The 27,894-nt window shown below is 31.7% G+C and overlaps 2 protein-coding genes across 2 annotated transcripts in view; one reads left to right on the forward strand and one right to left on the reverse strand.

Annotated features, from left to right (window-relative positions):
- The window catches only part of LOC130452864 (AMMECR1-like protein), a 336,472-nt gene that overhangs the window by 169,634 nt on the left and 138,944 nt on the right, over positions 1-27,894 (reverse strand). The window lies entirely within an intron of this gene.
- LOC130452861 (circadian clock-controlled protein daywake-like) lies at positions 17,415-27,180 on the forward strand. Its single transcript, XM_056792343.1, has 5 exons — positions 17,415-17,598; positions 19,220-19,448; positions 22,838-22,971; positions 25,622-25,774; positions 26,969-27,180. The coding sequence occupies exons 1-5, from the start codon at positions 17,520-17,522 to the stop codon at positions 27,115-27,117; spliced, it is 744 nt and encodes a 247-aa protein (XP_056648321.1). The 5' UTR covers positions 17,415-17,519; the 3' UTR covers positions 27,118-27,180.

Below are 27,894 nucleotides of genomic sequence, written 5' to 3' on the forward strand. Positions count from 1 at the left end.
TTAATGAAACTAGTCTTTTGAAATCAGAACGTGGACAGATTGAGTCCTGAAAACTAAGTATCGTTATTAAGCTACCGGAAAATAACTTCAAAAGAAGCCGAAACGTTTTGCTTCAAACGAAAAACGCATTTTAATTTTTCATTCATTATTTTTGTCGGGTGAAATAACATAATTGAAGAAATTAATATAATGGTCTTATTAATAACGACCCGTGTTAATTGTTGAAAACAAAAACTTGATACCATTGAGTTTCTTATTGACCTTGATCGAACTTGATCAATTTTTTATAAATACGTGAATATTCATTTGCATACTACGAATTTTATATGTAAACAAAAATTATTATCAATTGGAAATATTCATCCTTGATTTAAGACGCGAAAAATTGTTTTGTTAAGTATTATGACGTCTTGTTTAAAGTGAAAATCTATATATAAATGATTAAATTCCGGGTTTGACCCATAAGTTGTTTTCTCGTAATTGTCCAATAATATTAACCCATACTATCCCGAAGTAATTTTTTTTATTATGATAATTGTTTTTTGTGAAAACATTGGACCCAGATTGAGATTTTCTCAGTTTTTCGGCCTTCGACTCTTCACTCACATTAGATTGGCATCTTAAGACAACAACAACGCAAATATTAAAAACATATGGGAACAAGAAGAGATGCCAAACCAATGAGATGTCTTGGATGTCGTATTCAAAGTCCTAGCCAGAATCATAAGAAATAGATCAGGCATATACTTGGCCGAACAAATAAGCGTGCATCAGGGGGTTTTAAAGAGGGGTAGTTAACTAGTGACCAAATTTTTGATACTGAAGGCAATCAAAAACAATAGCTATGACCAAAGATTAAACCTGAAGCTCCACTTTATAGATTTCAAGCGAGCAGATGATTTAATAAGTAGAAAACATTTGTTCAAGGCGATAGCAATCCTCGGAATACACAAGAAAATATTAGATGACAATAAATAACACCGAGAATAAAGTAGCTGTTGATATATAATTCAATTGTTTCCTAAAATTCTTGCCCTTTTGTTTATTTCTCCCTCATTATTTACCTTTCGTTTCACCAATTTTGTTCAAATTTATTGATTTCTTTTTGTTTCATTCTCCTCGTTCATAATTTTTAATCTCATTTTCATATATTCATTATCGTTTTTAGTTTCTTTTATATATTTTATAATTTCCTAGAATTCTTATTTTAGATTATAATATCATGTTACATGATATCGAATTTATTCCCGAAGAACGTTCAAATATCAATGAATACTTATAGAATTTTTTCATAAATTACACCTCACTAAAGAGTCATATAAATGATTCCTTCTACCAAAATTAGAGAATATCACAAATAAAATATTATATATATCAAAGCCAGTCTTGAACCTATGATTTGACCGCAAGGCGACGACCTAACCAGCCAACATTATCAATATCATTCATGTTTATAATCATTTGTATTTCTTAATAAATATCCGCTTTAAAATTGCCAACGCTATCTTTTGGTGAAATTCTAAACGTTCATTTTGTGCTGCGTCCTCCCTAATTCTATGTGGCGATCTCAATATTGATTATTCTAGTATGTTAAGAATGTTTTCAGTCAATTTTTGATTTTCTTGGTATGATCATGCATATAATAGCACCAACTAGAATAACTGAGACCAGTTCTAGTACTAAAGACTATGTCGTGTCATCGTGAATCCACTAGCTATACTGTCTTCAATTCAGGTCTTCCGATCATGAAGCAAAATTTCCGGTAAAATCGAATACTAAAAATGTTTGTCGCAAATTATGCCATATCTTCTGGAAAGAGGTTTCAAGACTTCACTACTCCACGTTCAGAATTAGGCTCAATATTTTACAATGCTAAAAAAATGCACAATCGATATCATATTTTCCCGCATTTCGCAATAATTTGAGAGCATATTTAATAGAGAGTAACTTCTACTTTTTAAACGATTTGTAATCTAATATTTGCTAATTATTACCTATTACTATCACCTATAATTTTGTTACTCATTGTTGTTTTCTTCTGTATATTGAAATTTTATCTTATTTGCATCTTTATTTAGTTATTTTTATATTTGTATTTTAGTTTTTACAAGCTTTTTTCAACAAATTCTACAATTTTTTAACAATAAAGCATTATACTTTATCTCTCGCTATTAGTGAAATTTTGGAGTTTGATTCAAATGTTCTACAACATTTTGTTTTATTTAAGAATTAATTCATTCGCGAATTTCTTTATATAATCATATATTATCATCAAAAGCGAGAAATTATACGAAATTTTAAACAATAGTTCTAATAAAAGTTAATGAAAATTCGATTAGAACATTACATAAAAGCAGCCGAACAAATAATAAAGACTCAATAATGTGTGGTGATAAAAATCAAATACAATGTTGAAATAAAAACTCGTGGATGATTTATTTATTGCTACACGAAAAATAAAATTGAAAAATGTTGAATAAATACTCAATTCTAAATTGGAATTGCTTCAACATAATAATAATAGTACATTATGATAGTATTTAAAAATAATTTGAAGTAACACAACTAAATTGGTGTTTATGATGCCAATTATCTCACCATACTTGATAGGAATCATTAGGATCTGGTAATCATATAATAAGTGATAAGAATCATAAATCTACCATTTATTATTCATTAAGATATATTGTACATTGACCACGCCTTATGGAAACCAAAGTCATATTGAAGCGAATCAAGTGTCCCTTAGTTCCATTAACGTTTCAGATTAGTTTTATTTTATATTAATTAAATTCCAGCGATCATAAATATAATCAATTATAGTTTTTGTATAGAATAAGATTAGTACTTAAGATAGCATATTCACGAATAGTGTGTTCTAAATAGTTTTGACATCCAACGAGTACAGCAGTCAGATTATTGAAACCACTTAGTTTATTTATATTTTTTGCTTCATAAATTTGCTTTTTTCAAAAGTTATTTGAGTTATTTAACTTGCTATTCAATTCATTTAGTGAGCGGACATAAAATATTTTGAGTTTTATCAATAAGAGAGTAAAAAACCGATGAAGCATAATCACTTCTTTTAGTAGATAGTTGAAATATTATTTTGTTGTACTTTAAGTATTTTCGTATGGAATAACTTTCCTCAAACATTTGTTTAACATCACTTATTTCAAGAGAATTATTTTTTCTCGAAACTTTTCCTTTCATCTGTACCCAATCAATCGGGATTAGTTGGCAATGTTATGGTGGAGATCTGACCATCGTCATTTCACGATTTTCTGCAATTTCATCAACTCGTATTTAATTTTTCTACACAAAGAATACAGTATTTTCTCACAGGACCCATAAGAAACTTGATATTTCTTTAATTTAGCCAATTCTGTTAGTATTTCTTTAACCACTTGGTTGTGGGCGATTAGTTTTATAGTCTCAAGTGATAATTTGCATTATCGAGGCTGCTATTAATACTGTCATCAGTTTTTTACAGATACCTACTTGAAACATTCATCGTACCAATAAACTCGCTTCGACTTGTAGTGATTTAGAAAATATTTGATCGCGTAATTTGATAATCGCTGAAAAAACGATCGTGTTCATTGTTGCGAAGAAATGCTGATGCATATTATCCCGAAACTAAAAAAGAAACGACTGTATGAGATGAACCAAATCCAAGGAAAGTTGTTGGCGCATGAAGCACATCGAAGCAAATGGTTTTTTCGAAATAACAGGACATGTCGCCACGATTAGAACAGGTCAATTCTGTGACAACAATGCAAGCTCTCACGCATCAGCTCAAACAAAAACGTTTGTTTGGCACCTAATAATTTCTTCTAATTTCTGCAGATCAAATATTAATTGCGAGCTCAACGTTTTCCTACGCCTGAAGAAGCGGTAGATCCATCAAAATCACATATTTTGGAGGTACCTCATTTAAAATGGAAAAAACGACTCGATAATTGGTTCAAACTTATTTTGAAAAACAATAAAGCCAAATCTAATTATAAATATTTGTTTTTATTTGTCTTTCTCGTATTATTAAGTTCTAAGTTCTAAGGAAGAAAATCTATCATTTGTTATAACTATTCTTTAAAAACATCTGCATTCATATACTAATGGTGGCCAGCAAAACGAGTACATCCAAAAGTCTATAAACTATCTTCAACAAAACTATTTGAACTGCTGAACAGTCTACGCTTTTTTCCTGTTGGTGGATCTGAACATGTTTTTACCTACTGCAATATCGTTTCTATCTATTAAAATATTTATTGAATATTGAAATAGACCAAAACTTTGCCTACTGTCGGAAATTCTTATCTGAAAAAGAACGCGTGTACTTCCCTTCAAAGTATTTCTTTTAAATGATTTTTTATTTTGGTTCCACGTGCTGTTTTATATGCAAAATACAGAATGAAAGTACTTAGGAAACCGGCCCAGAAAAAGAACAAAAATCAAATGGGAAAGTTGACAAAAGTAATAATATAAACAAAATCAAAATCCGCGGATGGTGGACATGCACTAAATTTACGTAAAACAAAATCTCACCACAAGAAATAAGTCAAAGAGTTCTCTAGTAACCGGTTACTATTTCTTTTCTCAACAAAGCTATTTTATTGATCTTCATTATCTAGTATCTAGGCTAATAACAAAGTGATCACTTTCAGAGAAAATGAAAAATTAATAACTGGACTTACTAATTGATATGAAATTTTCCCACCAAAGATTGGCCTCCCGAAAATACAATTATAAATCCTTTCTAAGCTTACTGTGTTAAAGATGTTTTCTCAACTTTTGTGATAAATCGAATTGAGAGGCATTGGAGCAAATGTTTATTGTTTTTCTTTTGATTTTCAAAGAATAAGGTTTCTTTTTTAAAGGATGTATCAAACCTAGTAATATACAATTTTCTTATCATAATCTTGAAGTATGGCCACATCCTAAATAAAACTAACCCTACTAATATTCAAACTTAAGGACATAAAACTAACAAAGTTTTAAGTTCGAAAAAGATTCTTAATAAGTTGATAAGATGATACATCATTTTCGACTAATCAAAATGTTTTCCCGTTATCATGAACAAACTTCAGGGAAATTATTTCTATTTCTCCGTCTTCGTCTACTTCACCAAATGCTTTTCCAAGGTAAATGTATTCGTTTTTAGAAGTAGAAAATGTACAGCTCTGCATATACTCCACCAAATACTCGGAAATGTTTTTTTATGTAAACCTACCCACGCAGTTCTTCTTTATGATTCATTTGTGGAGAGCCACAACCTATTGCATTTGGAGCTATTATATATGAAGTTTGTTTTTTTTTTCAACCTCCGATAGTAAAGTTTGATGACCAGGAATGCAGTAGGTGATTCCATCCTGTTAAGTACGGATTGCGAGTTGTTATCCATTTCTTGCAGGCAGAAGTCAACACTGCAATGGAAATTCATCGAAGAATCAGTCGAGTGTATGGAGATACCTTTATGAATGATGGCGTTGTCGGTGAATTTGAAACTAACCGAACTAATGTTCGCTAGCTTGGACATTGCTCAGCAAGTTGTCCACGTGGTTAAGGAAACCTGTATCGTTATTGAACAGTTGCAATAAAGGAGATTTTGTACTCGATGATTCCCAACTATATTGAGCGACAACCAAATGGGTGCTGCTTGGAGTTTCTTGACCGTTGCAATGAAAAAAAAATGGTGTAATCCATTGTGATAGGTGATGAAAGAAATTCTTAATCAGACCCACGAAATTTAAACAGATATCAACAGCTGTAAGATATGGTACATGTTTTCGGCACCAAAAGGTGTGTTGACAGCAACCTGAAACACCAATCATATTGAGAAACTAGCAATTTCAAAGGGGCATTTTCGAAAACTCACCATAAAGTCCTGGAATAGCAGTGATTTTAAAATTTTCTGTGAACTGAAGGACTCGCTTTCAAACTAACTTGGAACTTATAAAAATCTTCAAAGCTCAATTCCAATCATTGGCGGTTACATTTTATGAAGGTGATATTACAAAGTTTGTTCACATATATGACAAATACCTTAATGGTCAAGGTGATTATGTGAAGAAAAAGCGTACTTTTGACGATAAAATCTTTTTTGTATAATCACCCGTCTCTTCTTCACGGCCCATCGAAGGATGAAGGTAGTTTCCAGTGATGAATCGACCAATGAATGATTGTGTATGGTGCCTTTGACGCAATATGTTCTTTGTAACAAATCGATCTATAGACCGATCATTATTACTAGTATTTTCCCAATCTGCTGCAGACCAAGGCTGTTAGAGGCGTCTGAGAGTTTTTCCATAACAACAAAATACCATCTATGGTATCTACATTTGGATACATTTGGATAAACAAGCAAATGCGAAATACATTTGCCCAAAAAGCTCTCCTTGTACTTGGCCGGGCATTTACCCAGAAAAAAAAACAAAAAAGTTCAATAATATATTATTTACTATGAACGAGTCTCAATTAACTTTAAAATATGAAAATTAGTTATGAAGGTCAGACAAACCAATAAAATAGATTAGAATACAAAACGAACTTAATCATCAAATTGAATAAAATTATTAGTTTGGCTGTCAGTTTCTGAATTTAGATGCACATTGGAATAACTGCATTGATATAAAAATATTCAAAATAGGGATAAACAAATATCACAGAATTATAAGAAATTAATTTAGAAATAACGAAACTAATAATTTAAAAAATCACAATCCAAAACTATTACACGTACATGATTATTTCAGACGTCTGGATAAAAGTTAAAATTTGAGTACTATCATTTAGAATATTCTTTTTTTTATGCAATCATAACTGAAAAATACTGTAGGTGTTTCCAAAAACGGTGAGTTTTGTGCCTTTTGCAAGTAAATTCCATTGTTTGAGACGTGAGCGAAGTTATGCATGGGCTTTAAAATCGTTAATTTATTTTGATGAGTGAATTGGGCGTAGAAAATATAAGTTTATTATTTGAAAACATTTTAATTTTACGAAAATAGTTCGAGTCAAGATATTATAGATTTAAAAATGACTACATCAGGTACAAATTATCAATTACTTAGATCATATATCAGCTTGTAAGCAAGCCAATAAAATGTGGAGTGCTCCAAGGCTCAGTACTAGGCCCTATTTTGTTTTTTCTGTTCATAAACGACATCGCCTATCTAGACATCAGAAGTCTATTTGACATCGTCCAATCTATAAAACTCTTAGGGCTTGTTGTGAACAATTTCTTGTAATTGAAGTTACATTTTGCTGCCTTATCCAAAAAATTAAGTTCCTCCTTGTCTTGCGCTGAGATCAGTTTCCAAAGAACTGAACATTTCCTCACACTGTATTATGCCCTTATTCTCCGATATGCCTTTTCCTTCTTGGGTACATGTGGAGTGACTTAATTTGAGCTGTTTCTCCAATTTCAGAAAGATCTCTACACTCAGTAACGCGAAGCACGACCTTTGCCTACCTACTCTACGTTCAGAATTAGTTAAAGGCTCAATATTTTACAGTGTAAAAAAATTCACAATCACTTGACAATTTAAATCAAATCGAAATCATATTTTCCCGCATGCCGCAATAATTTGAAAAAATATTTACTGGAAAATGCCTTCTACTCTGTAAACGACTTCTAATAATAATATTTAATAGTATTGTGGTTTTCTCCGGCATATTGAAATTTTATTTTATTTGTTTCTTTATTCATCTATTTTTATGTTTGTTTTTTAGTTTTTACAGGCTTTTGTCTACAAATTGTAACAATTTTTCGACAATAAAGCATTTCTCTCTCTATTTAGACTCAATTGAAAATTTTGATGGACATAGAAATGACTTACCACCGAGGACACTGTTGACACTAACACACTATTTCCATTTTAATCATTTTAATTTTTTGTTGCAGCTTTTCATTTCCTCGGTGAAATTCCAAGGAATAAGCAGACTGAGGCCTTGGAATCAACCAAAAGAAATATTTGATAATAGTTTACTTAACTTTAATGGACTGTTATGGAGATGTTTTACTCAGTTTTAGCATCTTTTGATTTCCACTGTTTAATTTTAGTGTCATCATTGTCCAATGTATTCGTTTCTTCAATAAAATACAGTATCTCTTTTGTCTAAAGCGTGGTTTTAGTTTTGAAATCCCACAGTGCATACAAGTCTGAATCTTTCAGTTTTTTGAATGGCTCTGAAATTATTGTCACTACTGGACATTATGTTATTACTTTTATTAACTCCAATTTTTCTAGAATGTATATTTTACATGGATCGTCATGTTTTTATTTGTTTCCTTACAGCAAAGTTGCAGATACATTTTACTATTTACGTTTTAAATTATGATTTTTTTCCAAGTTCCAAGTAAGACTTTAATTGAGTGTCTTTACATCAAATATTACTTTTGGAATTAAAAAAAAAACTTAGGTTTACAGCATACATTATACTTCATATTTTGATTTCAACAAGACGTCACATTGTTCGAGATAAATGGCGCGTGCCTGCGCATGAGCATAACGGTGAATGTCTATCAATAGACCCGTTATAAAGGTATTACTATGTGTATTATATACAGAGTGTTCCGCATTATAACCTACACAGAGCAGAGGCATAAAATATGATGAAATTTACATCTACAGAGTATTCAGGGAATCGATGCGAAAAAGTCAGGGGTGAGTAGATGAAAATAATGCTATGATAGAGAAATAATTTTTTCATATGACCCCTCGTTTCTGAGTTATAGGCTTTTAAAGCTGTGAAATCAGAACTTATATTTTAGAATATTTTCTAAATTATACACTGGAATATTATGAATTTTTGTGGGCGGCTCATGGTCAATGGTTTGCCTTAAAATATTATTTTTTTATTACTATTTACTTGAATTCTTTTTACCAATTATCCTTTCAATTTTTTATATTCCATCAGTCATTAGATATCAATTAATATGTCGAGATTTTTGAGAAATTTATTTGATTGCAACGAATCCACTCATTAACTGATAAATTGAAATATAATCCTTCTTCAAATATTTTTCAATAAAAGTTCCAATACTTAGATTTGCGATTCTATATAAAAAAACTATCAATTTATTATGTATTATGTATTTAATGAAAAATTAGCATTGCAAATTTATTTTTTCGATACATTAAACTTTAAATCAAAAAAAGTCTTTCAAGGTTGCTTATCTAAAAATGTTAATTCTAAACGTTGTATCAGTCTATTCATTGAAATTTTTATTTTTTTATTTCTAACATATTTCTACAAACTTCATCTATCAATAGATATCAAAATAAAATCGATTATCTTTTTCATAATACCAACTACAAGACATACGTAATCGTTACTTCAAATTGACAGTAGCAATTGTAAGAAAGGACGAAAAATAATTGACATAACGTGAATTAATAACTTTACTAATGATTGAATTTGACGTAGGACGGGAACATTACAATGATTTGGTTACTATTCCATTAGTGTTAAATAGTGGTTATAATTCGTGAATCTCCGATTATAATTGTAAAATAATATCAAGACATTTTCAGAAAATGGCTGTTAAGTTAGATTTTTTCTTGGAACCGTTGTTAATATTTATACTGAACACATTGTTTTACAATTACGCGCGTCAGACGGTGTAATTGTGGTAGTGTAGTGGTAGTGTAGTGGTAGTGTAGTGGTAGTGTAGTGGTAGTGTAGTGGTAGTGTAGTGGTAGTGTAGTGGTAGTGTAGTGGTAGTGTAGTGGTAGTGTAGTGGTAGTGTAGTGGTAGTGTAGTGGTAGTGTAGTGGTAGTGTAGTGGTAGTGTAGTGGTAGTGTAGTGGTAGTGTAGTGGTAGTGTAGTGGTAGTGTAGTGGTAGTGTAGTGGTAGTGTAGTGGTAGTGTAGTGGTAGTGTAGTGGTAGTGTAGTGGTAGTGTAGTGGTAGTGTAGTGGTAGTGTAGTGGTAGTGTAGTGGTAGTGTAGTGGTAGTGTAGTGGTAGTGTAGTGGTAGTGTAGTGGTAGTGTAGTGGTAGTGTAGTGGTAGTGTAGTGGTAGTGTAGTGGTAGTGTAGTGGTAGTGTAGTGGTAGTGTAGTGGTAGTGTAGTGGTAGTGTAGTGGTAGTGTAGTGGTAGTGTAGTGGTAGTGTAGTGGTAGTGTAGTGGTAGTGTAGTGGTAGTGTAGTGGTAGTGTAGTGGTAGTGTAGTGGTAGTGTAGTGGTAGTGTAGTGGTAGTGTAGTGGTAGTGTAGTGGTAGTGTAGTGGTAGTGTAGTGGTAGTGTAGTGGTAGTGTAGTGGTAGTGTAGTGGTTAACAAAATATTTTGTGTATGTTCCACCCAAACCTAAGATGCCATATTGGCAGATTCTACAAGAGTAGTAAATGGTTAACTTGTGTCTAGGATATTGGAGTTTTCGTTATCAATATGTTTATCCCATATTTTAAGTTTTTATATAAAATTACACCCAGTTACTTCAACCTTTTCCTCGCTTCTATTTGATTTATTATCTTTCGTTTATATTTTTAATACATTTTAAATTAGAATATTGGAAAGGGAATAAAAAATCTTTAACGTTATCCATATATTTATATATTTTTCAGATTTGACTTCAGATCTGCCCACATTTTATCACGATTCAAGTGACAGTATGGTCAGCAAAACTCAATTTTTCTATAGTGAATGAGTTATTTTATTATATTACTATGTAAAACCAAGGTCCTAAAATAGTTCCTTGTGGAACTCCTGTTTTGATTTCAATTTTTTCACTTATTATATCTGAATGGCTAGAGATAATTAACAGTATCACATGCCTTGTTGAGATCTAGGAATACAGCTAGAGCTTTGATATTATTGTCTAATAGTTTAAAAATTCCGGTAGTCAACATCTAAAACCATATTGTTGGGAAGAAATTAATTTTTATCTATCTATGAAGGATGTTAGTTGTTTATGTAGAACGAAAATTTTAGTTAAAGCAATAATAAAATATATTGGTAGATAATTCGTAATTTGTTATATATTTTGTTTATAAGAAAAGTAAAAAATGGGGCAACTTCATTCGTCACATTTTTCAATATTTTCGCTTTTATCTCATCAAATCATTTATTTGGCTTTTGAGGATTAATAATTGATTTTTTCTAATTCCATTATAATATTCACGTTTTTTTTTCATTCATTTGCATCAATAAAGAATGTAATTTCTGAATCGGTCAAAAGTACCATAGCGGTTCATTTTTTCACGGACGTAGAAAAAATTGTGTATTTAACTTTGTATAGAAAACTATTACTCCATTATCTGTTACAGCCGCAAGATAAAATGATTCATTAGATATTTTCATAATGATGGTCTTAACATTAACATCGAAAAGACCAAAACCATAATTGTCTCCAAAACATCATCGAAAATATCGAGGAATTTAAATATCTGTGGTGTTGGTTAACAAAAGATATAGATCCAGATATAGAAATAAGATCACGCATCGAGCAAGCAAGAAATCTTTTTCTAAAAATGAGGCAATTGTTTGATCGGTACTGGATGGTAAAATGCTATGTGTAAAGCACCTTATTATACGGAACCGAGGCTTGGAACTATAAGGTGAACTCACCAAGGTGTATAAAAAGTTTAGAAATGTGGATCTTTCGGAGGATGCTGAGAATTCCCTTCAAGGAATAGGCACCGGCAGGGAACTTATAAAATTAATAAAAACTCTAGAAAAACCTCGTATTTTAGACAAATACAGGCTTTTGCAGCTTCTAATCGAAGGGAAAATTGAGAGAAAACGTGGTCCTGGCGGACGACAGGCTTCATGATTGAAGAATATTTGACAGTGGGCGAGAAACAAAAATGGTTTGGCTGGGGTTTTCGCCCACCTAGAAGAGGGCATCCAAAGAAGAAGATTATTCTTACGAGGATTTGATTTACTTACATTTTTGGAATATTGTTTACATATGTTTGAAAAAAATCTATCAAATAAATGAGCTATTTGTCGGCTGTCGGAAATTATTTCTTAGTTTTTATCATATATTTCATTATTTTTGTCTGCTTGATCAAATGCTTCTATTGTTTTAACATAACTCCGTATTTTGAAAATGGAGGTTACATCACCAACCTACTGGTTGTCTCGTACATTTGTCTTTTTGATATTAATACCAGCAACAACAGAAATTAGCGCTCCCTTTGTTAATAAATGTTGATAATCGGTAGCTTCACGAATAAATTAATAAATTAGTTCAGTTGTTGAAATTTTCGATATTTTTGGTGTATAACGAGCTTTAGTAGTGCCTTGAGTTTCAAATACTCTGTAATACCAACAAATACTGTAATATCCTAATATGATAAATATCAAAATTGCTGTGTAACATCGAGTAATGTGTTCAAAAACTATTTGTGATGTCCTCAGAAAGTTCCTCTACGAAGACTTGATACTCGGTAAACGATTCGAAGTAGTACTTTCAGCCTTTTCTATGATATTTGGCAACGTACATTCTATTAATCATCACATCATCACTAGAAGTGATATCCATATTTTAATAGAATACAGCTTATTAAAAATCAATAATAATATATAAACATCAAATAACATTAGGTTTCACCCATCAAATATTTTTAATAATTGAATTATTTTAAGTTTCTATTGCAACTCCAAGAAGCTACCAATTGCGAGTAATTTGCGACAAATCTGTATAGTCCTATAATAAAAGCTATTGCATGTGAGTTAAGAGGTTGCAGTGGGTTGAGGAACATGAAAACTGGAAGTCTGAAGAGAATTTGAGGTTTTTAAGTATAAGACAAGATTATTTGTACGCAGGTAAAAGGATGAACGATACTAGATACAGATACTATCCTTACTATAAAACAGGCTGGATAATTTGGGAATGCTTTGTAGGAAAAGTGCCTGGAGACCTGGTGAATTTTGAAGGGTTCTTGAAGAGAGAAAGCTATAGAAAATATTAAAGAAAATGTAGTACGTTCTGGCCAGCGCCTGATCAGTATAAAATTTATTTTCCGCCATGACAAAGCTACGCAAGAAGTATTTAAAGGAATTGGAAAGGGAGAATATACTGAAAGTAATAATCTAGTCTTCAAAGTCGCCCGATCTCAACCCTATTGATTTGTTGTGGGAGAAAGTGGACAGGGAAGTCATAAAGCAGTGTTATACTTCTTTGGAATATCTTGTAAAATGGATAGAACCAAATAAACGACGATTAATTGTTGAAATTGTTACAGAAAATGCCAAAATTGGGCACTGAAATGATAAAAATAAAAGGCGGTTACATCGATGAATAAAAAATTTAAATATGTAGTAATTACAAACTATTGTTTTATCTTTGCTTTATTTTTAGCTGTTGATATTTTTTTAAATATAAATATTAAAATAGATAGTATTCTTTTTATTCAATGTTTGTTCATTTGTGCGTTTTCTGCATTGCATGCTGCCCTCGCCTTTATTTTATTCAACTTCCCCGCAATCTTTCAGTTTGATGATTTACCTGTAATTTACTGACTAAAAGTATTGAATTCATCATTATTATTAACTATTGAAATTGTCCTATTCAGGTTTTGCTTGAAAGCTATTAAACTGTGGAAATTTTTCACAATCTCAAGGTCAGATGGTAATCGATTTAGTTAATTTGTAATAAACACGTTCTAGAGATTTCTGCCACACTCACTTTTCATTTAAAATTTGTACAATAGTTTTTTCAATATCAAACATGATGAATGTGTAACATCATAAGTTGATTAACAGTTTTTTAGTTGGACAATTGTCTAACGCCTTTTCCTTCTTCGAATCTTTCCTGGCTCTGGATTTTCACTCTTTGGTGATCAACCTCTACTCCGTGTTCCAATTGAGGCTTAGCCAAAGAGATTTATCCCTTGCTATTTTCGACTTATATGTCATATGTACTCTTCTTCTTTGAGTTGGCTCGAATATTTCCAAATCCAAGTAAGTATTTTTGATTACATTTAAACAAAATCATTTTCAGATAATAACAATATCCCAAACGACAATATTTTGCCACAACAAGATGCTTTCCCAGAAGATGGATTTTAGGGCGTGATTTTAAAGAATGGCCCCTGCGATCACCCGACATGAATCCTTTAGACTATTTCCTGTGGGTTCACTTAAAAACATCGTTTATATTAACCGTTTGTATTAAAGTAAATGCACAACATTTTGAGTATCTCTTTTCTACTTTACAAATGTGGATCTACTTGTAACATGACACACAAATCTAAAGATTTGTCTTCAGTTGTTGTAGGTTTTTTGCCCGATGATTTGGATAAATATTTTACTGCATGAGTTTCGTTAAACTTTTTACTAACTTACTAACACTAGACCTTGTTAAGAGATTTGTCTTAGCACATAAATTATTAAAGAAAATTCAAATATTCATACAATATTGATTGTAACTTGTGGAGATACTGTAAATTCGAAATTATCTATTGATCTATTTTCTATCAGTTCCTTCAGGACGCGTGTCGCTTTTGCTTTTAAGGCTTTAACTGACTTGAATCTTGTTTTTTTTATTAAAAACTTGTCTATTTCCGTTTTAATGGTGGTACATTGTCAATAGAGAAACTAATTTTTTACGAAACCATAGAAGAGCGCGAGCTTTATTTGATATAAACAAAACAAGCATAGAATAGAATAAATACGTTGAAGCATGCACCGATACTTCTTTCACCATAACCATAAGATTCCAGAGGATACATCTAACTGTTAAGCAAAAATCTCCACAATCTGCCAACAACGATTGTAAATGTGATCTATTATATTAAAATTTAACCCCTAAAATCAAAAATTTTTGCTGAGTTTCCAGTAAACATATTTCAAATAACCGAAGAGTTTTCGTACTTACTTTAAAGTTAATATCAATCAACTAGTACCTACTATATATTCAATAAAGTCGTGGGTGAAAAAATTAAACTATAGAACGATAAAACAACGAGCCGACGAGATGGCAGTGCGAGTTCCCTTCGAACTCTTGAAAATGTTGTACGCCTGAGGCTTGCCGTGAGAAGAAGCCAGCGAAACGTTTTTGGGTATGCTTGAAGAAAATAAAAAGTCTGTTCACAACTTCTGGAAGGGTGACGAGGCACATGTTCATTTCTCTGAATTTGTGAACAAACAAAATTTCAGGTACTGGAATGATCTTTATCAATAATCTCTCCATTCAGCAATAGTAAAAGTTTACTGTGCCATATCCTCATCAGGAAGGGCGAACTCTATTCCAACAAGATGTAGTAATAAGTCACACGTGTGAACGTTAATTTGATTGATGAAATTTCTGTAGCTGTGAAGCTCTCCCATCAAATGATACAATCTACAATTTATCGAACTCAGCATCTTCTTCTAGCAATAGAATCCAAAAATAACACCATAAGATCCATAGTTTCTTTGGATTTACGTAATCGTTAAAAGAGACAACGATATTGATGTTATAAAGTAAATAACTGATCAATTAAAAGTTGAAAATTGAGGTATGTGAGCTTTATTACTGTTTTTTTAACGAATTTCTTAATTGACCACGCATTTGTTGTTGGAATCGGTTCTTACAAAAACGAATTTTACTTTTCATTCAATTTTACTCCAGTGAATATGATTATTATATGATAAATATAAAAATATAATATATAAAAATTCCAGAATGTAGAATCCTTTAAAAAAATCAGCTAACTGCATAGCCCTCTCGTAAACACTACCCCTTCAACTTTTACAATCCTATTTTTGCGGATCTTCTAATTACTTCTTGTATATACCCTCTAGAAATTTATTTCACATACCACAACATACAAACACTGCATATCCTCGTAGACACTACCCCTTATGCTAGCAAGCCCTCTAAAAAAACTTCTTTTAAACCCCCTACAGATACCTTCTACACGTAAAAACATATACACTTATTTACTTTATGCATAACCTTCGTAGACGCTACCGCCATTCCTTGCCAACCATCTAGAGATTTGTTTTACCCCTTGTAAACTTTTTCATATCGAAAACCCCTCATGGCCAACCTCCTGGTCATCCGATTCAATGTCTTATTTCTATTTATATCATATATTTCAAAGAGTTCAACTACTTTGAAAAATCTGTAAAAACCGTAAAATTCGTAATTATTTCTACTAAATACACAGAAATTTTGATTTGATTCATATAAATATTATTGCTGACGTATTAGGCACGTGATGGAAGACCACCACCATTTCTATTTTATGTAAAACAAATTTGGACTCCATCAATAGTCTCACTAGAAAAGATTCGAAAATTTATTCATTGACAATAATATACTATTTGACACCCTCTTAGAATAAAACAAAAAAAGTTACTGTAGATCACAGCTTAACTGGATTCCAAGACATACAAACAAAAATCTTCCTCATTATCAAGCCTTTCAATCCTTTGGATGATGGATATCGTATTTAGCTCTTTAAAATTCTTTTTTGTGGTGGATCACTACTCGTTTTTTATTTTTGGTTTTCCTACAGTTTATCGTTTGTCATGACTGTTTTTGACTTATTTTTTATTTCTTTCGGAGCTAGTGAGCTACTGCTGCTTGGTAAAGTATTAATTCCAAAAATCAATCCGTAGTAAGAGGATATTTGATGTATAGATATGGAAAAAAATCTCCAGTGTACGAGAGATGCTACTTAATTCGAGACATGACAACACTGTTGTAAATATGTCAAATTTGACACTACTATCATCAAATTTGATATACTCGGAACGTGATGTCATACAAGCGCTATTTAAGTTGTTTACAGATATATGAAACGAAAATGCAAACACTTTCTATGACTTCGACGACTTTTGGTAGTTTTTTGTGGTCGCAGGATGAATTCCGTGAGGGTCATTCAAAATCAGCTGTTGTGCCATAAAAAATCAATGCTGTGCGCTCGAAAAAAAGCTCGTGTTGATTGGTGCAAAAGAATGCTGAAAAAATTCAAGCGCGGTAGTTCAAAAGTGGAAGGCGACGAATCATGGATTTATGCATATGATGTCGAAACTAAACAGCAATCAATTGTATGAGCCAAATCCAACACGAAGCACTTCGAAACAATATTCGACTGTATTTTCGGATATCTCACCACCGTTCCATTAGAACAACATGGACGCTAAATTCTGAATAGTGCATCAGCAATTTTTTGACAAGGTTATTCGAAATGACAATGCCAGTTTTCACGCATCAGTTAAAACAGAAACGGTTTTGAATAGTCAATATTGCTGGATTACCGCCGTACAGTCCTTGTTTGATATCCAATAATTTCTTCGGATTAAAAATAAATTGTGAGGTCAACGTTTTTCTACACCTGAAGGAACGGTTGATGTGTTCAAATCACATGTTTTGGAAGTACCTCAATCGGAATGGAGGTAGTAACAGCCCTGATATCATGAACCGCCATCTAATAAACGTAGAAGTAGAATAAAAAAATAATTAATCAAAATATTAGAGCTTGAATTACCCTGTAACATACGAAAGAATGAGGATATATAAAGGATATTGGTAGAAATAATTTTCAGTGTTCCAAGATCTCGTTAACCGTAACCTGTAACAAAATGTGGACAGCCTTGATCGTGTTTTTTGTCTTTGGATTGACCAGTGGAATTGTTTCAGCTTCGGAACCTAAAAATTTACGTACGTATTGACTCTAAATTTTTTAAAAATTAAATACATTATTTAATAAAAATCGGAATACCTTTTGTGTTAGTCCTTTTTTTAATCAAGGACTATTACATAGAATTTTCATAAGGAACACGATTTCCGAGGAAATCATCCTTATTAAAAAAAATTATTTGACTTGATAAAAATGATTATTTTGATGGTTTTCATCAATAAAACAGATGTAAGTTAAGTCTTCTCATTATTTCAATTCCTTGCTTGTATACTTTTCTTTGGTGTTTATACTTAATATCATATCAATTGCCAAAATTTAGTCATTCGCAATAAGTATAAATTAAATTAAATAACAGAAACGGGTTAAGTTTTTCGTATAGTTTCAGTGTTTCCGAAAAAAAATATATGATTTTTTACACAAAACCTACGATGGAAATTCATATTATTTATTGTAATGTATATTTTCCAGAATTGATTGCATCTATTTTAAGAAAATTTATTTGTGAAAATGTTAACTATAGCAAAAAGTAATTTTTACATTACCAATTTTTTGTTTTGTTTGTAATAGATAAAAAATACGAAACTGATTCTAAAAATTTTCTTACTAATGAAAAGGATTATCGAATATTAACATTAACATTAACAGAAATGAAATTAGAAAATTAGACATAAAGTGAATAAAATTTGTAGTACTCAGCACTGATTTTGTAAAGAGCTCATAAATCTACTCAAATATTCCACAATAAATATTCAAACAATACGAAGAATTCACTTCTCACAGTTAAATTGTTTGAGCAAGTTTGACAAACTCCTCGTGGTGTGATGATTATTAGCAAAGCAGAGAAAGAGAAGTTAGATATGTAGGAAAGAAAAATACTTAGATGCATACTAGGCAGTAAAAAAGTGGGAGAGGGAGAAGGAATGATAGAATACGGAATCTATTTGGAGAAGCAGAACTCAACACACTACAGAGATGCCAGATGTTATAGCAACAAAAAAATGATGAACATAAAACAAGGAGGAACAAAAAAAAGGAAGACCAAGGAGAAAATGGTTTGCAGAGGTGATGAGAAAGAGGACTTTAGGACTGGAAAACGAAAGCAAAAAATATAAAAGAGTGGAAAGGAATCACTTGCTATGTTATGAGTCTAAAAGTCCTGCGTGAAGCACCTCCTGAATTTCGTCGTATTAATGTCAGAAAAAATAGTCAAAGTTTGTACATTCCTCCATACTTATGTTAATTTTTTTAACAAAGTCTGAATTAACAAAAAACGAGAGTTTTAAAAATTTTTTCAACAATAAATAATATCACTAACGATAACATATAAGAAAAACATCGATCAATCTCGAGAAAAAAACACGCGAAAGAAGTACTTTTGAGATAATTAACTTTGAGCAATAGAGTGGTCTAATGCTCTAATTGGAAAACTATGTCAATCAAACAACTTATTGAGTGATGTTATTATATCTAGGCCATAAAGCGAGGTCGTTCTTTAGCGTGATTGATTGTTGTCTAAATTGAACAATTAAAACTTAATCTTTCTTCACCAACTTTTAAACATAACAAAAAACATAAATGAATTCATTTACTATTGTGAAAATATTGATATTTTCTGTAAATAATTTTTTGTCTTCATTTTAGCGTCGTATTTAACTGCTTGCAAGAAAGATGCTCCCGATTTTGACGCATGCTGTTTATCATCGGCACGAGCAGGTTTACCAAATCTAGTAAATGGAGATAAGAAATATAATATTCCAAATTTCAAACCATTGAAAGTTGATAAGGTAGAAGTCAATTCTGGAACGTTGAAACTCTTGATCGAGAGCATGGATCTATGGGGATTGGACCAGGCTGATATAAAACAACTTAAGTATGTTGCGTACAAATTAACTTAAAATTGATATGTAATTATCGGTGAATACGGTTACAGAGCAATTAATATGTTTAATTGTTCACAATTTTTGTCTTTGCTTTAGTTAGCTTATTATGGAATTAATAGTATGAGAATGACTGAATTTTCAATCGAAGATTCGATTTTCGATTGTTGATCTAACTTTTTTATACATTTATACACACAGGGTACGTTCCAGAGTGCATTATCAAAGTTAAATTTTTCTAAATGAAACACCTTATATTTTATTGCATATTTTTAATATAGGTTTGTGATGGTACAGGGTATTTGGAAAGTTTAATATCCTGTACAATGTCAGAGAAATTCAAGAATGAAGATCTATTACGTCCAAAGTATTCGAATAATAATAAATATTCTGGAAAATAATTTTTTTCGTTAATATTTATTGAATTTAATACAGGGTAAATTGAAATTCTAATACGGCTTTTTCGGCAGCAACCTACAAAAGCAAGCTTGGAAAAATTGATGAATTGGTTCAAGTAATTATTAAAAGCATTAGTGATTAAAAACTCTTGTGCCAGAAGAAACTAAAATTGATGTTTTGATGGCAGTTACTACAAATCTACACACAAACTTAGTATTTACAGGGAAAAAAACTGAGCTACTACGGTGTGAAAGAATCCTTGACAAATATTTTTGAAGATTACCAGCATTTTTCCACTACGTTCTATTTGGAGATGATGCAACATTTAATGATAATGTTTGTGTTAACACTTAAAACTTTCACTATCATTCATCAATTAATCCAAACACACACTTAAATTAGATGGTCGTTGGATGTGTGGCAATGTATTTTTAAGAGGATTTTTAGTAGGACTATATTTTTAGAAAAACTTTTAAATGCTGAGATTTTTTTAGATTATCTAATAAATGAATTACCTCTTTTATTGGAGGAAGTCTTACTTTGTAAACGTCAAAGGATGTGGTCTTACATGATGGTGCTCCTGTTAATTCTAATCTCTAATTGGTAACTAAAAATGTATCAGAAAAAATGGTCCAGTACAGTGGCCACCAGTTTTTTATTGCTTCATTCCTTATTATAATTTGTAAAAAGGTTGTAAAAACTAAAAAACAATTAATGTAAACCAATATGCAGCATGCCCCTAAAGAAGTCCCTGCAGTAAGCCTTGCTGTTTAGTGCAAGCAAATATCCAACAGCTCTCTTTTGTAGTTTGAAGATTCTCTCAAATTGAGTCGCCCCAGAAGAGAAGGGCTTATCGGAGATGGTACTCAATAAAGACATAATAAACTGTTTAGTTCAGTTCTTTGGAAACTGATCTCAGCGCAAAACAAAGAGAACTAATTTTTTTAGACAAAACGCTGTAGCTTCCATTTCAAGCCCTACGAGTTTTATATATTGTACCACGTCAATTTTAGTTTTAAGAACGTTGGGACACGGAAGATTAGAGTCGCAACATGATTTAAAGGTGATTAAGTCACTAGATATGATCCCATAAAGTGCCGTGAGATCAGGGTTTACTCCAAGAGAAATTAGTATCGTCTGCAAATAGAGATATTTTACCACTGGTGTCAAAGTAGTTCCCATCACCAAAAAGCATGTTCCAGTCAGTTCTTTGACAACGGTGCTTGAAGTTTTGAAAACTTTTTTTTCGAAGAGATACATCATAATTTGCGAGAAGCATTTTTAGTATTGGATTTCACGGAAAGTTTTGTTAACATTACTTCGTGATCGTAGAGACCTGAATTAAAGTACCAGAACTGGTCTTAGTTATTCTAGTTATATACATGTCTATACCAAAAGAGTCAAAAATTGACTGAAGATAAAATTCTCACCTTAAAATGATTTTATACACTCAGAAATATTTTGAATCGCGAATTACTCGAAATCCACGAGGATTTCAGAAATACTGCCGGGACAAAATAATTTAGAGCACAAAATTCTGTACAAAAGAGGTTTAAATTTTTTCCTAGCCTATAAATTTTCACCGTAAAATGAGCTCTCGAAAATATTAATTTAGCAACTTCTAATTGCATATTAAGGTATCATATGATGTAAGGAAGATGTTGAATTATTGGTTGGTAATAAAAATTTTCTTTATTAGCAAGAAATATTTGATAATATTCTCAAGGATTTTAAAAATATTTATGTGTACAAAATGTTCCCTCCAATAATTCGAGGGAAAATAATGGATCAATCAGAGTCTTCACAAGAAGAAAGCTTCCGAATGTTCAGGACACGCAATCGATTCTGTGTAACGTAAACTCACTCTTGGATATTTAAGGACATATTTACGGAAAAATGGGACATTTTGAACTTTCCATGAAGTTTCAAAATTTTAAGAATAAGGATACATCATCCTGAGAATGTTTTTGTATAAACTGGAAGCTTCAAAATGAGTATCTACATTTTTGTGAAAGGAAAACTATTATGAAGTCTGAGACTATTGAAATTAATAATGTAATGAACGAAAGAAATGAAGTTGTTTTCTCAGACGATGTTGAATTGTCTATTCGCTCCTAGTGACCATAGACCGATCAGACCTTACCAAAACTGTAGGTAGTTATTACTGAAACGTGTTTCGTATTTATTTATACTCTTTCCATTCGTGGAGTTGATTAATAAACACTGTTTCTTACGTTCTTAATTTGTTTATATACTATACAACATTTATAATAATTCACTTATAAATAATTACTGCGTTTACACAAATCATTTATATACCTAAATATGATTCCATAAAGATCTAGAATAAAAGAAAGCGATGAATAAATAGACTTTCCTAGACATTATTTAGAAGAAATACTGTAAATAAACCGTCTGCTACTAAAAAATTATATACAAATAAAAATCAAACAAGTTTAGATATTTATGAAGAAATGTGAAAGACGCAGCCCGAAAAGAGTCGCACGAATTCTCGGAATTTTTAAAATTCCATGGTAGTTGAACAGGGCCGGCCTAGGCAACAATTTTGCGAAATTATTCGTAACATTACAAAAGTAGCAAATTATTTAGAATGTTTTCGTTGCAGGAGAAGTCTGCTAATATTTTTAGGGGTATATTCAAGTTTACTATGATAATATCAGGCACCCACTAGATTTGGCCTACTTACAGGTATTATGTGATCTAATTATATGGCAAGAACACCTGAAATACCTCAAAATACAATTGATTATCCCATTAAAATCATCTTCAGAGCTGTAGCTTAATGTGCACAACTGATGGACAAAATTTTAAAGCTTCAAATATTTTTTATATTTCACAAAGTGAAACATTTTTTTTTATTTTGTCGAATAATGTTTTTAGATTTGAGGTGTATTAATGATTAATTTATAGTAACTTGACGAAGGAAGCTATCATTTTTGATTAAGTAGTAGCTTGTTTTCAGGATCGACTTGAAAAACAATAAAGTGAAAATCGACTTCCACTGTCCTCAAATTAAAATCTTGGGAAAATATCAAATGGATGGAAAAATAAACTTACTTGCTTTGAAAGGAAGCGGTGATGCCAACCTAACTCTAGGTAAGGTTATTTATGCGAATTCTTCATTATACATTGAATACGTTGCATTTTATGTCTTTCGATACTTGCTGCTACTAGGGGAAACTTGGGTTTAGTGGCCCCTATAAGGTTAGAATGTCGATAATATTTTTGTTTTTAGACATATTTGAGCTGTTTGAGGGAGACCAATCACAAATACTAACAAATATTTTCAATAATATTTATAAAACAGGTAATATCTCATTAGATTAGCTAGCATCCATCCCCAAGAAAACATGACTAATGAGTCAAACGCTCAAAACCTTCTTGAAAGTTATACACAAATTTATTGAAAACTTGTGGACTTGGTACTCGGGATGCCCATTTCAGTTGCCTTGATGTTATCAAAGAAGTTCATACGAGCTTCATTGATTACGAGAAGGCTTTTGATAGAGTCCTACTTTGATACAGATACTGAAAGAAAAACGAATTGATTACAGAGACCTCAAAATAATAGAAACACTTTTGGTTGCATATTATAACCAATACTTTTTTATAGAAGACCTTCAAGGCTACACATGAATTTAGATGAAACTAAATACATGCACTTGTAGAAAACGCAAGACCAGAATGCAGAGTTATAAATTGGAAATAATAACATTGAAAAAGTTCATATCTAGGGATTAATTCCAAAAATGGTAGCACTGAAGATATAAAAGTAAAAATTGAAATTGCTTATAGTGCATTTTATAAAAACTTCTTTCGATGTAAAAACGAATTGAAAAAGAAAATGATAAAATGATGAGTATACTCGATCCTTCTGCACGGAATGGAAACAGCTACTTTGAACAAAGCAATAATGAAAAAATTCTAAGCCTTTGAAATGTGGATATTGAGAAGAATTCTACGAATATCATGGAGAGATAGAATCACAAATGAAGAAGCGCTCTAACTGCAAATCAAACCAACTATTCAGATCAGCTGTGAATAAAATTCGATGGTGGACAATTGACAATCTTAAACAACTAATGTATAAACGACAGCACTATACTGAAAATATTGAAAGTCCAAAATAACTTAATATCTAATTGTTAATTTAGGTATCAGAAACACCAATCAACTATTAAGGAGATCTTGAACGTTATTGGAGCTATAAATCTTCTTCTTCCTCTTTCAATAGGATCAGGTCCTTTTCAATCCTGTACGTTTGGCCCTCTTCCTGGATCTTCCTGAGAAGCTGAACTCCAGCTCTCGTACCACCTCTTTGCTGGTCTGCCTACAGGTCTGCGTGTGTTCGGTCTCTGAGTTTTAGCCCATCTGTCTTCTGACATTCTTTCTACGTGATCCCTTTAGAATCTTTTTCGTGCTCTGACCTATCTCACCACATCCTGTACGCTCAATTCTTCTCTTATCTCATCACTCCTTATGCGGTCCCTAAGGATGACTCCCTTCATGGTTCGCAGTATTTTCATCTCTGTGGTTCTCATTATTCTTTTTGTTGTTGATGTCCCGGCTCTCATTTCTGAGGTCTCACACACATTTTATAGATTCTGGTCTTGCTCTGTGCTATAAATGTAATTGGGTATTGGTAAACGATGGAGTCTCTCAGGATCCAGTACTGTGACCACTATCGTTTCTGCTATATATAAAAATTTAATCGACGTCTATCAAATGCTGATCAACTTTATTCGCCGACGATGCTACATTCCGGACTAAAAGGTCAGCATCGAGAATCTAAAGCTAGCTAAATCTTGGTTCGATTCAAATTTAGTTCTAACGAAATATCTGAGTAATAGTTGGGAAGCACACGGTATCAATTGGGGGGTGCATTGCGCTTTTTTCTTGTTGACCCACAGTCATCTGCTTCATGGTATCTCTCTATGGGACAACTCTTGCAAAGATTCACCTTCGTCTGAAAACTGCTTTGGTATTATTTACGATACAATAAATCGAGTACATTGCAGCGAAGTCTTCAGGAAATATGAGATCTTGCAATGTATATACATACAATGTATTTGAAACACTTTTGTTAACAGTTATACCACCAGTTGTACAACTTATTTCATTCTTACATATAGGTTAGGTCAGAAATCTAATTTTATGAAATTATCCTTCACATTTTATTACAATTTTGTACTTCATCTCATGTTATTATTAACCACTTGATTGTGATTTATTATTGGGACTAAACAAATACTTTTATATTCATACTACTCAATAAAATCGTATCGTATTAATTTGATCAATAGCTTCTCAGTTTCTTGTCAAAAGAATATCTTTTTCCGAGAGCGTAGTTTATTCTTATTTTTTGAGGGGTACAAATTATATTTAAATTATTTTTCTGGGATAAAAACGGAGCTCACCCTGTGCGATTTTTCGATAAAATCAATCAGTGTTTCCGGTGTCTTCCAGGTTAGAAAGGATAGTAACATATGACCCGATTTACTTGATTAGTTTCCGAACAAAAATTAGGTTAATTTCCGAACATTCAGATCGGGTTAACTTATAGTTTCTTCAACGTTCTTTACTCAGCAATTGAGAGTTTCCAAAAGTGATTTTTAGTGTTGAGCAAGTAATAGTATAGCTGTGAGATCCAGCTATACTATTATGAAATGATGATTGATATAATCTTGAAACAGTATTTGCAAAATTAAAAATTTCAGCTAAATTTGAAGATTTTTTATTATTTCAGAACAACCTGATATAAGTTTCTCTATTAACTTTAAAGTAGTGAAAAGAGGAGATTATGATTACATGCAAGTGCAAGATGACAATGAAGTGAACTTTAGTATGCAAAAGTTATACATTCATTTCGATAATTTATTCAACGGAAACGAACAGCTCGGTAAGTGTGAAATGTTGAAGCTTTTCCATTATTTCACCCGACATAATAGCATTGACAAAAGTTTCTTCATATTTTCTTCTCTCTTCAAATAATTTTCATTCAAAATGATCGAAATAAACAAATCACATTTGGTTATGTTAGGTGAGGTTAGGTTAGGCTAGGTACCAACTATAAAATCTTTCATTTGAGAATCGATTTGGCAAACTAAATGGTTATTGTCGTAGAACTTTATTATTCCACGGGCTTAAATTATTTGGAATAATTATAAATTTTCCCCTCTAACTGAAAATTATTCTTCGATTTTTGTCGGAGAAATATTCGGATTGATTCAGCCTATCTTGAAAGCAGGGACGTAGCTAGAGGATATGGCGATTTGTAAAGTCAGTTTTTTCTCTATTCTTCAACCCAGAGTCTAATCAACGAGCAGCAAATCAAACTATAAGGAATTGACCCATTGTTCATATTCAAGTTACAAATCGCTCTATAGTTTAGTAGTCAAGGAATGAATGTGAAGATTCTCTCCAAGGAAGTTTTCCCACTGGAATAAATTTTCGCCGGAGAGGTATTAAATTTGCAGTCTAATTAAGAGGTTGCTACATATTGGAACTAGACATGGATACTCTTGTAGACTTACGTACTTTGATTTGCAAAGGAAGTCTGATTATGATTATTTTGCAGATAAAATACTAATTTCTTTTGCCACTTTCACTTCTCTTCGTAAATTCCTGCCACTGGTAATGTTGACAAAGAGTTAATTGGAGCTTACAGCCTGATCGTGTATATCCAATTCTCAACGCTTTATTTTCTTAATCGTTTCGAGGGATTCAGTCTTGTATAAACAAATATTCATATTCAATCTCTATAATTTATAAAATTGTCATTTAGATCAGGTAACCTAACCTAACTTAGAGAATTCAGAAATTCTAGGTTTCAATTTTTGAATATTTCAACTTTACAAAGTGGATTAGGTACTAAATTCCAGGTAATACTTTTAATGAATCACGAGTTGTATTATGTATTCAGACTACCTTTTAATTTACCTGAAATATCTCCGTTCCGAGTTGACACACCATTGTTACAATGAAATGAAAATCGTCACGAGATGTAGAGTACCAAATTGAAAATAACGAAAATTCATCAGAAATATATAAATGCTTCTATTTGTCATTATTTTATTATTTTTGATATTTTCAGCTAAAACGACAAACGAATTTCTAAATAAGGAGTGGAAATCTATTGTAGAAGACTTCAGTCCAACTGTTAAAACTACAATCAACACAATTACAGTATCTATTATCAACGGCTTCGCCACAAGAATTCCTTATCAATTTTTGTTTCCTTGATTGTTGTATGGATGTTGAAATTGTTTATTTTCAGTTTAAATAAAAGCTATAAGTTAAGTTTTCCATGACATTTTTTAATTTATCTCTTGATCGAAATATTTCTAATACAAAAAATTTTGTTTTCTATTGTTAAAATTGTTAATTTGGGCTGATTAGGGAAGCTCACGCCCAATAAGGTAGATGCAGTCAATATGCCCATGTTAAGCAGAAACCTTGATAAAAATTATACTAAATATGTACATTGATATTTTATAGAAACCGTACCCTCATTCGTGAAGATATAATTTATGGACATCAACGCCATTATTTATTCTTTGTTTTCTCATTATATCGTTTTTTTCAGCACTGATCATTCAGGGCGTATTACCAGCCCTGTCGTTAATATGCCCATCGGATGTGCCTAATATGCCAAGGGCATGTTCTTGATATAAAGAGTGATTTATTTGGTCAAAAACATAAATCTTTCGTTAATTGAATATATTTATTTCAAAAAACAAATTTATGATGACAACAAACTAATAAACTAAAATAAATAATATTTCTGAAGAACTGAATATAAATTTTCAATCGTGCGTAAACACGCTCTGAAAAAATAAGTAAAATGTATCACGACAAAACAAAAAAGATACCTATACAGTGACAAAATTAGCAGCAATCTGAACAGATAAAATTTATTTTATCATTCTTGGTGAGCCCTACGCATTCTTCGTGAAAGTACACCGAACACACCGAGCACAATCGTATATCTTTTTTAACGTCTTCTCAGCAAGCTTTACA

The sequence above is a fragment of the Diorhabda sublineata genome, chromosome 2, assembly GCF_026230105.1.
Source record: "Diorhabda sublineata isolate icDioSubl1.1 chromosome 2, icDioSubl1.1, whole genome shotgun sequence".
In the NCBI taxonomy this organism is placed as follows: Eukaryota; Metazoa; Arthropoda; class Insecta; order Coleoptera; family Chrysomelidae; genus Diorhabda; species Diorhabda sublineata.